Source organism: Chrysoperla carnea, chromosome 1 (assembly GCF_905475395.1).
Source record: "Chrysoperla carnea chromosome 1, inChrCarn1.1, whole genome shotgun sequence".
In the NCBI taxonomy this organism is placed as follows: Eukaryota; Metazoa; Arthropoda; class Insecta; order Neuroptera; family Chrysopidae; genus Chrysoperla; species Chrysoperla carnea.
In genome coordinates, this window is record NC_058337.1 from 70635333 (window position 1) to 70652435 (window position 17103).

General features: G+C 31.8%; 1 protein-coding gene across 1 annotated transcript in view; it reads left to right on the forward strand.

Annotated features, from left to right (window-relative positions):
* Window positions 1-16753, forward strand: part of LOC123290543 (PDZ and LIM domain protein Zasp-like) — a 110111-nt gene extending 93358 nt beyond the window's left edge. The window contains exons 3-19 of the mRNA XM_044870768.1: window positions 973-1135; window positions 1217-1344; window positions 2723-2823; window positions 3105-3268; window positions 3404-3669; window positions 4330-4416; window positions 4480-4581; window positions 5484-5598; window positions 5782-6123; window positions 6546-6696; window positions 7717-7766; window positions 7892-7904; window positions 7989-11964; window positions 15002-15188; window positions 15250-15370; window positions 15446-15561; window positions 16525-16753. Of these exons, the coding sequence (XP_044726703.1) occupies window positions 973-1135; window positions 1217-1344; window positions 2723-2823; window positions 3105-3268; window positions 3404-3669; window positions 4330-4416; window positions 4480-4581; window positions 5484-5598; window positions 5782-6123; window positions 6546-6696; window positions 7717-7766; window positions 7892-7904; window positions 7989-11964; window positions 15002-15188; window positions 15250-15370; window positions 15446-15561; window positions 16525-16602 (6160 nt within the window). The 3' untranslated portion in view covers window positions 16603-16753. The remainder of the gene's footprint in view (window positions 1-972; window positions 1136-1216; window positions 1345-2722; window positions 2824-3104; window positions 3269-3403; window positions 3670-4329; window positions 4417-4479; window positions 4582-5483; window positions 5599-5781; window positions 6124-6545; window positions 6697-7716; window positions 7767-7891; window positions 7905-7988; window positions 11965-15001; window positions 15189-15249; window positions 15371-15445; window positions 15562-16524) is intronic.
* Window positions 16754-17103: the final 350 nt, after the last annotated feature.

Here is a 17103-nt window from a genome sequence, read left to right on the forward strand (position 1 = left end):
TAGTTTTTATTCAATGTGTTGAGATTTACTTTGTGGAATTCCATGATAAGAATAAAACAACAAATGTAATATTTGTATATATAAATTTATTTGCATAATCCACTTTTTTTAAAAAAAATTTTTCAAAGAAAAATTAAATTGTTGTGTATACATTCGATCACTTGGATATGTTCTGAAGATGATCCAAGTGATCGAATGTATACACAACAATTTAATTTTTCTTTGAAAAATTTTTTTAAAAAAAGTGGATTATGCAAATAAATTTATATATACAAATATTACATTTGTTGTTTTATTCAAATAGTTTTTAAATTTTCAATAAATTTTGTGCCTTAGAAGGAAAAACTAATAAACAATAGTGATGAGCAGCAAGACCAAATAATCTTGATCTTTGCTCTTCGTCCTACACATTGGTCTTGGCCCTTTTATAATTAACTTCTTTTGTCTAGCATACTTGGTGTTGTACTTTGATCTTGCTCTTACACATATGCAAGACCTAACAAGACTTTTAAGAGAAGAAGACCAATGACTAAGAAGAAGATACTAAATTCATTACACTAAGGTCGTCAAACAAAAATAGTCAAATACAGTCTTGTTTTTGGTCTTGATGTTGGTCTCACTTATCACTGCCGGGAAGCGTCCTTTTCTAGGTATAGGATGTTGAAATTTTGAAAGAAAAAGTCAGGCCAAGAAAAGAGCCGAGAAAAAAGTTTTAACCTCCTTCAAATTGCTTCATTTTAAAATTCAAAATATATTCATATTTTTCAAAATATTTCTGTCCTCACATGACGTAGGGAGAGATTCCAGAGTTTTTTCTGCAAAAATCTAAGAGATAGAAAGTTGAAAATTTAAGAGATAGAAAGATCTACGGCTGGAGAAAGTCGATTTCAGAAAAAAAGATTAACCATTTTTTGTTTGTTTTAAAATTATAATATGTTGTTGTTACTATTTCAAAATTTGTCCTTTTTTTAGGGGGTCACAAACATGGAAACCAACTGTAATTCCAACAGGAACTATTCCAACACCATCACCACATATAAATAATAATGTAACTGTTACAAAAACTTCATTGGTATCAAACACACCACCACAAAAACCAATTGGTACCGGCCATAATGTACAACCAAAACCCTTCGTAAGTTTCACGAAAAAAAAAAACAAAATTTTTCTTCTAAATCCAAAAAAATTAATTTAATTTGTTGATGTTACATTACAGTTAAATGGAAATTCCGATTTAAAATTGGTCAACAAACAATATAATTCACCAATGGCATTATATTCAGAGGAGAGTATTGCTGAAACATTATCTGCACAAACTGAAGTGTTGCCAACTGGCGCACTTGGGTATGTACAATTTTTTAACACAAATATTTAATGCAGTGAAATTAAATTGAGAGTAGCCTTCAACAAACGAATTGCGTCATATTGTTTTTCCTGCTTTATTTTTTTATTTATTTAAGAAAATAAACTTTCTCATATAAGTAGAACAGTGGGGCAAAGAAAACTCGATAATCAAAATTTTTTAATTTTAATAAGTAATTTAAGAGTCAGTAGAGTAAATTGGGCAGGCATACAACAACACTGTCAATTATCGCATAAATTTTTGTCTCATCGATACAGGCATTTAGTCATTTTAAAATACTAGCCAAACCCGCTTACTTCGCTGGACGATCTTATGTATCCCCCTATGCATAACACTCGAAATATGTGTTACTTTTTATTAAGAAACAAAATTATTTTGCTTTTAAAATCGAAATCTATTTAAATTAGAGATTATGTTTTATTCTAACGTATGAACTACATTATTGTATAACTGATAGTATCTTTATAAATTACAGCCTATGTTTTATTCTGACGTATGAGATATATTATTTAAAGTTTCGTTAGAATCCATTCAGTAGTTTTCGAAATCGTCCAGCGAAGCGAGCGAATAATTGCTAGCGCATGACGTTATAGAATGACATTTTTGTTCAAATTGAATGAAGAAACGTGCAAAAGCTAAATTTTTGCTATCAATTACTGTCTTAACTATTCGGTTTACAAAAAAATGTGCCAAATTTAATGTGTTCGTCTAATGTTTGTTAGTTAATAATCAGATTGAGGCTGTAATTGAACCTGAAAACTTAGATTGAATTCAATGCTGTATAAGATATAAGTGTCTTTAAAAATAACATTTTGCGTTTGAAGAATTTTTCTCGGTTAAAGTTATTTTTCGAGTTTCACGTATATGTCGAGTTAAAAAACATCCTAAATAATTCAATTCGGAAAATCGGTGGAGTTAAAAAAACTTCAATATTTTTCTATTTAGACCTACAAAAAATCTGATCTGGAGATTTGAACGAAATTTTGTGCTCAAAAAAATTTCAGTGTTTAGGCGCTTAGCATAATATACTGGGATTCGTTGATTTGTATTAATTATTAGGTACTCAAATTTTAACAGTAACACTCTTACTGAAATACCCTATGTTTAACGAGTTTCCTATAAATAACTTTGTGGCTTCGCAATGGCGAATAAAAATTTATTGTGGTTAAATTTTTCTATTTTATAATAAAAGATGTATAGTTAAATTATTTTTACTAATAACAAACAAAAAATTCATTTAACAATACATCTTTTATTATAAAGTAGAAAAATATAACTACAATAGATTTTTTCAATGGCGAATACTATTTCCCTTTGGGTGATGAATTTCGAATTTAATAGCGGGTTTTACTTTTTTAGAGTAAATTTCAAGAAGAATGAACGTTCATATAATGCTGAAAAGAGTGAAGTATTGAAAATGTTACAAGAAGCAGAAAATGATCCAAAGGATGCAGAACCAGGTAATTGAATGTGTTTTGCCCATGCATTTTATTTCAAATCAATCTGTTTTCTTACCCCCTTACACTTTAGCCAAGAAGAGTAAAATTTTTTCAATTACTTTGAACAATCATTCGTATGTAAAAAAGAGAATTAGATGTAAATTGCTGTTTTCTTTTGCTTCTTACAATTTTCAACTAAGTAGAAAATTCTTATTTTTTATGGACAAATTTTAAGAATAAATCGTTTTCATTGTTGCATGTTTTAATAATAATTTTTTTCAATTTAACATTTCAACAATTAGAAAACAATGAACACCAAGGTGTTGTCACATCACCTGCACCCGTAAATGTAGCCGGTTTACGTCACGTGACAGCACCCATAACAGCACCACCTAGTCAAACATCAGCAAATAAATCAGGTTTACAACCAGGACAAAATATCTGTGCCGATTGTGAGCGCCTTATAGTGTGAGTTTATCATACAGAACAGTTATTTTTTTCATAGGAGGAGTGATTGGGGATTGCTGATGTATAAAATGAATAAATTCCCTTATCCTAAACACATACAAACAAAATTTCCCAAACACCATAAAATGCACAGGAAATTCATTTTTTATATATGTTTTTTCTCGAAGCAATATCATCCCGTTCAGAATTTTATTCACATGCAAGTCATGCAATTGGAGGTCGTGCAACATCACCTAGACCATTAACTCCACTCGCACAAAAAATGGGTGTAAATCAATCCACTACATCTGCTTCTTCTACAGCAAATATTACATCATTAACACCACCGCCCTCACATCGGCCAAGCTTACCAATTACACAGGATTCACCAATTTGTACCGATTGTGAAAGGGTCATTGTGTAAGTCAAATGTTGATTGAATTCTAGTAGAAAACCAGTATATCTACTTAGAATCTGGTTTAATAGAATTCAAAATTATATTTCTTTTGCAAGTAGCAATTTAATATCCTGTTTCTTCTCGAACATTCCCAATTTTGTAATGAAGTAGAATTTGTTAGTTGTGACGTACTTAGTAATTTGCACCAAGTCAGTGAGACTTAGGTATCTTTTTTTTAAATCCAGAGAATTTTTAATTTTTGTTTTTTTTTCAATTTAAATATCCCTAACCCATAAATTTTGTAATACTATTTTGAACAAAAACAAAAGTACACTTAATTTTTTTGCTACATAAAAGAGCTTGAAGCTTTTTCAGTTTTTGTTTTTTGAAAATGTAGCTGAAAAATGTCGTATTTTTTCATGTGCTTTTTTTGTTACCCTGGTATCATCATAGCATTCATTTCGATTCCCAAAAAGCATTGTGAACTTGTGGCATGTGTAGTAGAAATATTTGTTCCAAATTCTTCAAAAAAAAAATCCATTCCCATCTCCAAAATTCCTTGTTAAATGTCGTAAAATGTAGAACGTAGAATTGATGTTGAATGGAATGATTGTGTTTATATTTAAATGTTGTTTTGATACCAAATAATTTTGGGCTTATTTATAAATTAATGAATTTTCTAGAGGTGTATTTGTACGCATAAAGGATAAGAATTTACACGTAGAGTGTTTCAAATGTTCAACCTGTGGTACATCACTTAAAAATGTTGGGTAAGTATTTATTACATGAAATTTTGTTTTTTTTTTTTTTTAATTGTAAATTTCTTATTTCAGATATTACAATATTAATAACAAATTATATTGCGACATTCATGCAAAATTAGCTGCACGTAGCAATCAGCCTGGTCCAAACCTAGTTCCAGTCACCATACCACCGTAAGTTCTAACAATATAATTAACAACTAAATAATTTATAAATAAACTATATAATTTTTTTTGGATATTTAGAATATTTTTAGTCAAAATATTTATACAAAATTTTGTTTCAAAAATGCAAATTTCAAAATAGGCCAGATATATTAATTAACATACTTTTACTGAACTTTTACTTACCAGCAGTTTAACGACTGAAAATGATGAAGCAGGTTATAACGAATATAAAATAGGTCTATTTCCCAGCAGTATAGTTGGAGGGTGTTTATGGGGGTTGGTGAAGGGGTGGTTAATTGTATTATAAGATTTTCTGACTAAAATTACGGTCAAAATGAAATGTGGTCGACCGAAAAGTTTTGAATTTAATACTATATAAGCCACAAATGTTTCTGACGAATTCACTTACCGATACAAATTCTACGACACTTCTAGACAAGCTAGAAAGATGCGATTTTTCACATTCGATGCAGAATTGCTTGAAACCTACGGGAAACTTTAAAAAACTTCATCTTTTTCATTTCAACCCTCGAAAAAATCGTTATATAACATGCATCCGTATAAGTTATAATAACATGCATCCGTAAAAGCAGGTAGATTGCGGCTTACAAAACAGGCGGAGGGCGAGGTTGAGGGCGGTAACTTAAGTGACTTGTTTGTGATGGAGTGGTTATCTAACTACACTAAAAAACAACCTTCAATGAAAAATAATAATGGTTGAGTTTTCTGACTTTTGTTCGGTTTGATATAAATATTTCACTGTGCGCCGTCTCCTCGTTAATGCCCTACACCAGTGCATAGTGTGCCTTATTACAAATTAATCATTGAGAGCGGGCATCTAGTTTACAGTAATATCAGCAATACAACAAATTTGATAATATTAAAAAAAAAATTTTTTTCTGTTTTAGTGGTGGCAAAATTCCAGCTGGAACTATCTCAGCTGCATTAGCCTCGCATCCTTTACCATCGGCTGGACCACTTTCACCGTCCTCGAACAGTAGTGGACCTCTTCCTCCTTACAGTGTAAATATTTTTAAAATGATTAAAAATACTTTTGTTGTTTTTTTTTTTGCATTAACTTTAATACAATCGTAATATTCGAAGTTAAAGAACTTTGACTTCGAATCTCTTTGAATGATTGAATTAAGCTTTGTGTGATTAATTTATGTTTAATTTTTTGTTTGTTTTATTTTTTCTAACATTTAGATTTTGAATACTACTACAAATAATTTCGATGAAAATTTATCAAAAATTGATGATGTAGTTGACTATAGTCACTCAAAACTGAAATCAGATACCCCAAAATTAAATGTTGATCATGTTAAAACATTCGCAAATAATTTAATTATGAAAGAAACACCACAATTTAATAACAATAATGATTTAAATAATAAATTAAATCGAAAATTTGATGAAGTCAATAATTCAGATAAAAAAGTTTATTTGACTGAAGCAAAAATTAATGTTAATAATGATTTAATTATTGAGAATGGTTTAAATAATCGTTTTGAGAAAGTAATCGATTTAAATAATGAAATTAAAAAGAAGGTAAGTTTTATATTTTGCAACTGTCATAAAACTTACTCTCCCTCTCGATCTTATGATTTTATTGTGATGGTAAATTCCCCAATTTTATTGAGTTAATTTTACAATCTTGAACGACAAGAAAGATGAAGTTCCTTAAAATGATTGTGTTATATTTTTACTGGTAGGAAAATAGGAAGTTGATAAAGGATTAAGAAAATCAGTAAAATTGGTATATAAGGTCTCTCGGAAATTGATAAAGTTACCCAATATGTTTAATGTTAATTTTATTATTTTTGTGTTAATTAAAAAATTTGTCTTTGTTCATTTTTGCACGGTGATGGCATGATTTTGGAAAGTTTTTTTAATTGAAAATAAAAAGCTCATATACATTTCGTTTTTCATTTATACAAAAAAAAAATTATCATTTTGAAATATTATTTTAGCCATCAAGTAGCGTATTGTCAGGACCCCGGCCATTTTCAAGTAATGCCGCGCCGTTATCACCATTAAGTCCTGTTAGTGCACCAACAAATGCAGCACCTTTCTCCAATCATGCAGCCACATTACCACGTGCTGCCACCCAAAATTTACCCGGTAAGTATTTTAACAAATAAGCATATACCTACAAAAATTTTTCAAATCATTCTTAAAATCTATTTAATTCCGTTGATTATCAGCATACATTTTCATTGATAAATACGCCTCTAGAAATTGGTCTGTGGCATAATTTTTATTAGACTTACAACTTTTTTATTTGACGAATGTCTTGTTTTTTGTTATTCTATTAGAAAGCTAATAATTGAATAATAAAAGCAAAAATTGTTTTGTTAGACGCTGCATAAAATGGGATGTCTGTTGTCACACAATTTGAAAATTGCAGAAGATTTTCAATGGGCGTCGAACATTCCCTTTAATTCATTGTTGTACAATACGATTTTTGCATTTGATGTGTAATTACCATGACAAAAAACGAATATTCGACATATTGAAGTTTTTCCACGCGATCAAATCTTGTCGAGTAGCATGAGAGAGAACGTCCCAACTACCAAAATTTTGGTAGATAAAAAAGTTATTAGGCTATGCATAATTAAGTATGTATGCTGATAGACACCGAGACTGAAATTTAATCAAATGTTAAAAGTTTTTCAAACGTCGAAATTTTTAAGAATGATTTTTATTTTTCTATAATCAAAATTTTTTAAATACAAGACAACAAAAACAACACATGCATTTGGAAAGTTTGGAAAATGTTTTTAGAGTTGCCATACTTATCATAATATTACTTTTGCATTTTAATTATATGTGGGAAATAATTTATGTTTATAATGTTATAAAGGTCGTTTCTCAACATTGAGACCAGCAAACACTACTAACTTTAGAGGTAACCAAACGCGAATGATTGTAAATGGGAATGTCGCTACAAATTGCTGCTTTTAATATTATTATTTCGTTTATTTTGCAATTGCAAATGGCAACTATTCAGTTCAATTATATTAATTCATTGCCAATTTTTGAGAGCTGTTTTGTGCCTATTTGTGTTTCGTAAAAAATTATTTATTTATGTATCTGTCTCACATTTCTATCCTTTTCACAAAATATATTATTATTTTACAGCATCTTTTAATAATTCCTTTAACTCAACGATACGTCCATTTTCCTCAGCAGTTAACCACTAAAAAAGCAGCTCTCAGAAAAACTAATATAAATTTATTTTTTAGCCGAAATTGTTTTATTTTCATACACAATAAAATTAACACTTTACAAATTACTTTTTTTATTTAGATCTTAGCTAATGCTTTTTAGTGCTCAGCTTTACTGACCAAATTTTTATTTTTATTTTTTTATTTTCGCCCTTAATAAAATAAACCCATCAAAAACATAATCAGATGCTCAACAACAATATTCATCTGAAATCATTGAACAAACCATTGTAGAAACATCTGAATCAACAAGCGTAGAACAAACCATAGATAGTAATAAAAGTACTTGTTTAACCTGGCCCCCACCTAGGACTGACGAAGAAGTCCCCACAGCAACACCTTTATATGTACCCCCATCTCCTTCAAATCCTGTCCTTGTAAGGCCACCAAGATCACTTAGTCAAACTAGAGATCAAATTTATACAGCCGAAACTGGCGTAACTGAACATCGTGAATTTTCACAGAAAGAAGAAACTTCTCAATTTACTGAACAATCAGAACAAACGAAACAAGAATATCGAAAAGTAACAGCACCTGGTATAAGAGTTACTTCCGAAGATGAATCAATTGCAAATGCAGCTAGTGGTCAACCAAAAATGTCGATTTGTTCGGCTGAAGTACAAGACATTAATACTGGTCGACGTAGTACCACTGAATGTGCAGAAAATATTGTGGAAACTGTTGATACGCAACGTCTAGTTGAATCAATTAAAGAACAGTATGATCGACCACCATCGCCCCCTCCACCTGGATTATTAGAAGAAGAAATTTGTAAACAAAAAGAAAAAATATTTGGTAAAACTGGGGAGGCAGAATCAAAACCATCGATAAATAAAGTCGAAGAAGTTACAAATATTGCAAAGAAAGTGGTGGATGACGTTCAAAAACAACTTCAAAATGTTGCCAAGCAAGTTGATATTGTACAGAAAAAATTAGAAAATGCCCAAGAAAATAAATTTGAACAAACGCAAGCTATTGAAAAGAATACTCAACAATGCGTTCAACAATCTAATATGCAACAATCCAGTGTTCAAAAATCTAGCGTACAACAATCATTTGAACAAGTTCAAAATTTCCAACAGATATCACAAACATCTCAAGTTTACCAGAAATCTGCCGAAGTTAACATTCAGTCATCAAATCTACAGGAAATTCCACCACCAGCAATTCCACAAAATATATGTTCAAATAATCCACTAAAAGTATGTTCACAAGTTTGTGAAAATTCTAATAAAACAATATGTACTGAAGTTGAAAACCTGCAACAAAGTTGTTTAAGGCAGCAACAAAGTTCAGAGAAAGTAGAAATATCTTCGAATATTTCTAACCCTGTTCCAAAAGCCTGGACTTCACCGTTAGTCACTGCTTTAACTACAGCGTCATCTGCACCATTTTCAACTCTATCAACATCAGAATCGTACATTTCTCAACAAAATGAGCAATCAACTGTTGAACTAACTTATCCTCATAGTGATGGTAAAGTTGCCGCTCAATCTTCATCGTTGCTTACTTCTGGATTGACAATAGCACCAGAGCGTCCATTTACTCCTGTTCCCCCTGTATCGAATGAACCGGTACCCTTACCAGAGATGACAGAACCTTATTTCCCACCAGAAATATCAAAAGATCCAATACCAAGGGCACCAGAAAAGTTTGATCCAAAGACACCAATGTTAGATGCATTAACAACGGCTCCACTAAGAAAATATACTCCAGTCACTAAGGAAGTTATTGCACAACAAGATGATTTAATGAAAGATTTGCCTCCAGGGCCATATCCTCAGATAGATTTATTAGGTGCATTAACAACAGCACCTGAACGTCCATTTACTCCAATTTGGGGTATGACTAGTGTAAATGTTTCAAGTGAACCTACCGCACCGCCTGCGCAAGGGAAAGGGCCCACAGCTCAAACAGCTGCTCCTCCAAAACCAAAAAAACAGCATACAGATTTTAAACCAGCTGTGCCTAAGATTGTTGCTGAATCAATTAAACCTCCTACTTATAAACCGCCAGAAGTACCAGTTGTTAAAAGCTTCCCCCCAGTTTCAAATGAATTAAAATGTACCTTCAAACCTAGTACCGAATTTGGAGCTTCGAAAATAATTCAGTCATCGACTCAACAAGGTAAAGATTTTGTTTCTAAAGAATTTCATTCTGAAGAAAGGGAATTTTATAAAAGTTCAAGCGTAAATGTTGTTAGTGCGACAGAGGCCCAAATAAATACAACTGCATCTTGTACAAAACCGCAAACTCGGCCAGTATCTGGTTTACATGAAGCAACCCAGATTCCAGCTTACCAACAAAATTTGCAAAATATCTCGTGCCAAAAGTCAAAAGAATCAACAACTCAGAGAAAAGTAATGTCTGCAGAGCATTCAGAAGATATAAAAGTGGGGACATTAAAAACACAATCCCAACAATACTCACTCCATAAGCCCGATTCAATTCCGTCATATCAAAGAGGTATAAGCCCGGTTGGTGTTCGCAAAGCTGAGCCACCACATTTTGATATTCTTAAAGATGGTAAAGAGCATGATAAAGTAGTTGCTAAGGAGTATTGTCACGAAATATCACAAAAAACTGTTGAGCCTCTCAACCAAGAAGTGCAAGAACTTAGACGATCGGAGGCTGTTGCTCAAAAAACTTGGAAACCAATTCAAGCAATACAGTCAGTCCCACCACAGCCAATATCGCAACAATTACCATCCGTATCCATTACACAAGCTACTACACAAAAAGTTCCAATTCAAACAATTCAACCTGGTGAAATACCACCAAATATTCCAACGATGTCTTTTCAACCAGTAGTAGATACTTCTTTACGTCCGGCAACTCCAAGCTCTGCACGACCAGCTCGAGCTGTAACTCCTAGTCTAATTAACAAACCAGCTCCTATTATTCCGTATTATCAAATGAGCCTAATTCCAACCGAACATTTGGCACCAGAAACTAATTTATATGATCCAAAAAGTCCTGATATTTCAAGAGCGCCCACACCACGGTTAGATCGTGCCAAATCTCCAAGTGGTCGGGCACAATCCCCATTTCCAAGAGCCCGTACTCCTGTACCTGCAGGACCACCTCCAAGTCCATTAAGAGCTCATGCTCCACGCGTTAAGCCTGAACCGGACCCATCAGTGAAAAAAGAAGTGAGCTATGTTGTTACTCAAGCTGCTAATTACTTAGAAGATCAAGCACAAAAGAAACAAGTTCAATTTCAACAGAGTCCGCCACGTGGTAGCTTAACAACCAATGAATTTTCTGAAAACATTAAAGCTCAAACAGCAAATCTAAGAGCACAGGCAACTACTCAACAAAAATCTGTTGAAACTTTATCGGGTGGATTAGTTCAAGTACAGCGAAAAAAAACCGTTACTGAAGAATTCGAGCGAACTCGAAAACAAGTAGATATTGAACGTGCTACTAGCTCCTCAAGAACTACAATCAATCAAACAACTTCTGAAAATGCTCCTTTTGTAAGACAGTTATCTGTAGAATCTGCCCATGGAACTAAAACTTATGAAACATCGTCGGGTAAACCTGTACAAATTCCATCACCAGCTTTCAAGCCACCAGCTCCTCAAGAAAACTTGAAGAGACCCAAACCAATTGGGGGAGTACCTACACCATTTTCTGGATCATCTGCTTTTAATCCAGTTCAAACAAAACCTTCTGGACTCCCCACTCCAAAACCAATTGCTCCTGTGCCAACTTCTGTACCACCTGGTTTTAAACCACTTGCTGCAAGTGGTACATCATTTCCAAAACCTGAGAGTAATGTACCAAAACCATTTTCTGGATCAAGTGCTTTTAAAACATTTGCACCAAAACCATCCGAATGTTGTGGGGGCCCTCCTTGTCAATCTACTGGTCTTAGTGCATGTGCAGCTTTAATCAAACCATCAGCTAGTATTGCATTAGCCCCTGTTGTTGCTCCTACAACCTCATCTATACCATCAACCATTGACCCCCTCCCAAATGCAGGTGCTGTCGGTGCAAACGCTGGACCAAAATTTGGAGGAGGCGCAGTCAATAGCAAGGGGAAACAAGCTGGGGCCGTGGGAGTTGCACCCCGTAGAGGTCGTGGTATTTTAAACAAAGCAGCGGGTTTCGGTGCTAGGGCACCTCCTCTATGTGGCCACTGTAATGCATATGTCAGGTAGAAACTTTCCAAGAACTTATTTGAGACGATTGTTGTGTTGTGCCTTTTTAAATCTAAAATACTAACTAATAATATTTGTGTTTGTGTTTGGTTTGAAACTAATTTGTTTTATTCTTTTTCTAACAGTTAACAATAATTTAAAATTACCACCAAAGCCACAAAATGGTTACCATACATTACAAAAACAAAATTCAGATACAAAAATATCTGACCCAGTATCAGTAATTGGAAAAGCAATTACAAAAATACCAGATATAAAGACATCATTAAATTCTGAAATACGAAATTTTGAAAAACCAAAATTGAAACAAACAAATTTTAATTCCTCAATCGTTGATAATAATAAAAATTATAAAAATAATTTGGGCCCTAAGCCATTTAGTAAAATACAAAATGGTGATGTTGATATAAAACCCAAACAAAATGGTACGACAGATAATAAATATCAAAATGGAACAACTACTGTGACTGAATTTAAAAATAATATCTTAAATCGATTAAATGATTCAAATTTAAAAAATAATGATTTTATTACCTCAAATTCTTTAAATGGTAAGACTGAAAAAAATGAAAAATTAGAAAACGATGAAATGTTAGAAAATGGTAATGTATTGCATGATAATAACGTTGTTGCTTTGAATGGAAATTGTAATACAGTCCCATGGAAAACTAGTAATAATAACACACCAATTATAGATTTAGTCGAAGGAAATTATCCAGTTTGTGTTCACTGTAATGATCAAATCAAACGGTAGGTGGTACTATTTGCAAAAGCTTTGTTTATTTTAGTCTAAGAGCTATTGGCCGAATGACTTGTGGTATTTAACTTAGTATCTCTGCGAACAAGTTGATTATCCATATATAATAAATCGGTAAAAGTTCTAAGATTTTGTTGATAGGTATATCACATGTATATCACCAAATAGCCATGAAAAATATATTTTAGAGAAAAAAGTATCGCACCTTTTTTATCTTTGCTCAGTGCAAATTTTGTGACGCAGGGATACATAGGTATCAATAACATTTCTCAATCACTTGGCTAGTGACCAAAACTTGAATTTCGTTAAATGGTACTCAAAAATAACTAAAATACTGTTTGTATAAGTTAAAAATTAATGTTAAATATTTTTCACATTTCATACCTGGGTTTTTCAGCTACCGGCTTTTAGACTATGGTTTGTAAATAAAATTCTAATTTACCTCTGTTAAAATCAATTATTTATATCACAACACGTATTTCTATTAAAAAACCTATGTATGGTGGGCAATTTAAATCTATGCATCTGAATATCTTGTTTTGCAGTTAACCAATCAAAAAATAATTAAAACAAAAGTTACAGAGTTTGGTGGGGGACATCATGTTCTGACAACAGTTTTTTTTAAGTTTATCGATAATTGTGGGTCAAAGTCATGAACACAGGCAAATATCCTCTATTTCCATTGACAACTTTTGGCTAAAGCATTTTTCCGTAGATAGCGTGTTTTCTTTCGATATAATGGAACAATGACATATTTATAAGTCGTATTTCCTCCGAAAGTTGACAATTTTCGAAAAAATTATACAGGTGAAAAATGTTAGTTTTTTATGAGGACCAACTTTCTAATTTAAAGTGTGATTCTATCTTTTACTCGAAGAACTAGGTCCATATTCTGATGTCATAATATGATGTCCCCAATTAATCTCTGCAATTTTTGTTTAAGTAATTTTTTAAATGGTTAACTACAAAAGAAGATATTCGGATGTATAGATTAAGATGGTCCACCCTGTGTTTAAGCGTTATAGTTTAGAAGCTGGGAGGCCTAATGAACCTGTTACTAGGTTAGCAGACGTTTTTACTTTAATCATTTCCAACAGCTTTTAAACTTAGTGAAGTAAGAAATTTAAACTTAATATAAACAAAATATTCGTGAAATTATAATTTAGTAATTGTTTTATTCAAGTTGTCGAATACATATAACTAAAATTCGTTTAGCTCATAGTTTAAAATTTTTGTAATTATTTTAATTTACCTACTACTATGAAATACTTATCCTCTCAATTAATGATTTCAATTTTATCCGAAAATGATTAAATTTCGCCAAAACCAATAACCATCGTTATATACCTATATAGTTGCTAAATTATTGTCCTTCTTCTCTAAGAGAATATCGAAAGACTATGTACTTGATTTCCCAGAATTTATATTCAGATTTTGTTTTAGTAAATGTTAGGCTAATTTTCAATTTTATTTTGTTAATATTTAAAAAACTAAGCAAAATCTCGAAAAATTTGTTTCCTGATTTACGTCTTATTTCGTTGAATTTTATTAAAGACATCTTTTTGTTATGTAACAGAAGTTTTAAGGCAACTTGGTAAATAATAGAATATACTACTAGCGCTCCTGGTGAGCTATTTTTCCTATTTGAGGGACAATTTTCCTTCAAATTCATTTCAAATTTGAAAAGTTTAAATCTAATCGCCAAACTCGTTTAACTCGATTAGTCAACTGCGTTCAACCAAAGAATACAGATGCACATAGAAGATCATAAGTCCATTTTTTGTTTATTCACATTCTATCAGTACACTGATACCAAGGCGGGGGCGATAGTAGGTACTTAACATGATTAAACACGAATTCCGTCGATGGCGCTGGCGAACTGAGGACTGAATCGTCGAAGAGTAAATGCAGCTAAAGAGTAGATGCAAGGCTATTATGTTTAGTGCCAACCATCGCTCCAGCTGGTTTTCAGGGTACTAACTAATAAAGTTGTGAGTACACTCACAAACATGAACTGATTAATCTCTATGCGTATCTGTATTATTCGGTTCCGATGATTAAACCGCAAAACAATTAAATTAATACCGAGAACAACTACTAGAAATACGGGTAAATACGGGTATAAAATACAAAAGCATTGATCCAAGAATTGATATAGTAAATTAAAATTATATTTATTTACAATTATTGTGTGTTTTTATAATCTTCATACGATTTTTTTCAATATGTTTTCCGCTCTTAATAATTTTTTTTTTTTTTTTTTTTTTTTCAAACAGAGGTCCATTCATTACTGCACTTGGAAAAATTTGGTGCCCCGAACATTTCATTTGTGCAACACCATCTTGTCGTCGCCCATTACAAGATCTTGGATTTGTTGAGGAACGTGGTCAATTGTATTGTGAATATTGTTTCGAACAATATCTGGCTCCAACTTGTGATCAATGTCATAGCAAAGTAAAAGGGGTGAGTTTTTCTTGATTTTATTTATTGAATAGAATTAAATATTTATAAACTTTTGTTTTAGGATTGTCTAAAAGCCATTGGAAAACATTTCCATCCAGACTGTTTTAAATGTGGTTATTGTGGTAAAATGTTCGGTAATAATCCATTCTTTTTAGAAGATGGTTTGCCATATTGTGAAGCTGGTGAGTATTATTTCAGTTAATATAGAAGCAAAGTTGTTTTATTTTTTTTTTTTCATTTAATTTATGTTGTTTCAGATTGGAATGAATTATTTACTACAAAATGTTTCGCTTGTGGTTTCCCAGTCGAAGCTGGCGATCGTTGGGTTGAAGCCTTAAATAACAACTATCATAGTCAATGCTTCAATTGCACTGTAAGTTATGCTTCCAAACTAAGCAATCTCTAAAGATGTAACCTCGTGATGTCGCTTGACGCTGGCTTTGAGCAAATTAGGATTCCATCTAAGTGGAAAAAGAAGATTAATGTCTAGCTTCAAAGCCCATATCCGAGATATACATACCCAAAGTAATTTCCTAACCTAATTTTTAATAAAACGCATGGTAATGACAACTAAACAGCCATATCCATAAAGTCTTCGAGGAGTTCCATTATTTTTAATTAAAATTGTATACAATATTTTAAATTTCAATCCTGAGAATAAAAAGCTAGATTATGCTTTAGCTTTTTTTTTACTTTTTACGATGTGATGGTGCTAAGTTTTTTCCAATTGGCAGCACAGCCTACACTGACCATGTGACCTAATCTGACGCTCAAACTCAGTGCCAAGCATCAGGATCAAATACACCTTTACAAAATAGATAATTGTGCGTACTCAAAATCTCTGATTCTATTGAGAAAAAGATCAGATGGTCGCCATAATTGGTTGAATTGTCTAAAGTGATCAAAGACGGTATATTTATAACTATAACCGAGTCGTATAGAAGTCAAAATCATTGATTCCCGTCAGAAATTTAAAGAGGCCAGTTTATTTACTATTTTTATGTAAAAAAAATGCGCTGAATACGATGGTGATAAATATTAATAAGAACGAACAACTGCATAAGGTCTTGCTAAAAAAAAATTATTTTTGACGCCCCTGCGACTAGTTTTGGAGAAATTTATGAAAACAAACAAACAATGACAAACCAATGTTAAGTATATGCCTACTTTTGAAGTCATTTTATTTAATCGGTCATGCCCCTCTAAAATTTTCAAAATTGATTTAGACTTAGTCCAACTTCATATAAAAGAAATTAAGTCTTTTTTCAAAAATTGCCCTGGCGCTCGTACATTCTTAAACTAATTAATTTTTTATTTTTGTATTTTAATATTCCAGATGTGTAAAAAGAATTTAGAAGGACAAAGTTTCTACGCAAAAGGAGGCCGTCCATTCTGTAAAAATCATGCACGTTAAAAAAGTCCTATAAAATTAAAGTTTAATAAAAATTAAAAACACAATAAATTAAAGCTCAAAATATCTTGCCAAGCTTATTTTAAGGATTTTAAATGAAAACACTTGTAAAATAAAACCTTACATATTATTTACATATACTTTTATTTTCATGTTAACAAATTATGTTAATTAAAAAAAAAAATATTGTTAAATAGTCATAAAAAACCAAAAATTTTTAAATTAATTGTTACCATTTTTATTGTGAATGAAAAATATTATTTTTTTTGAGAAATTAAATTTTTTCAAATAAATAATAAAACTAAAAAATATACACGGCCAGTTTTTTTGAAAAATAATTCGTAGACTAGTTACCGAAAACATACGAAATGGTCTCAAAAACAAGAAAAAAGTCTAGTTTCGACCTAGTCCGCATACTTGTAATAAAGAAACGTATACCAAATTATACTCTGAAAAATTTTGTTCCACAATAATAAATTTACGAACGAAATCCTCTCCTATATT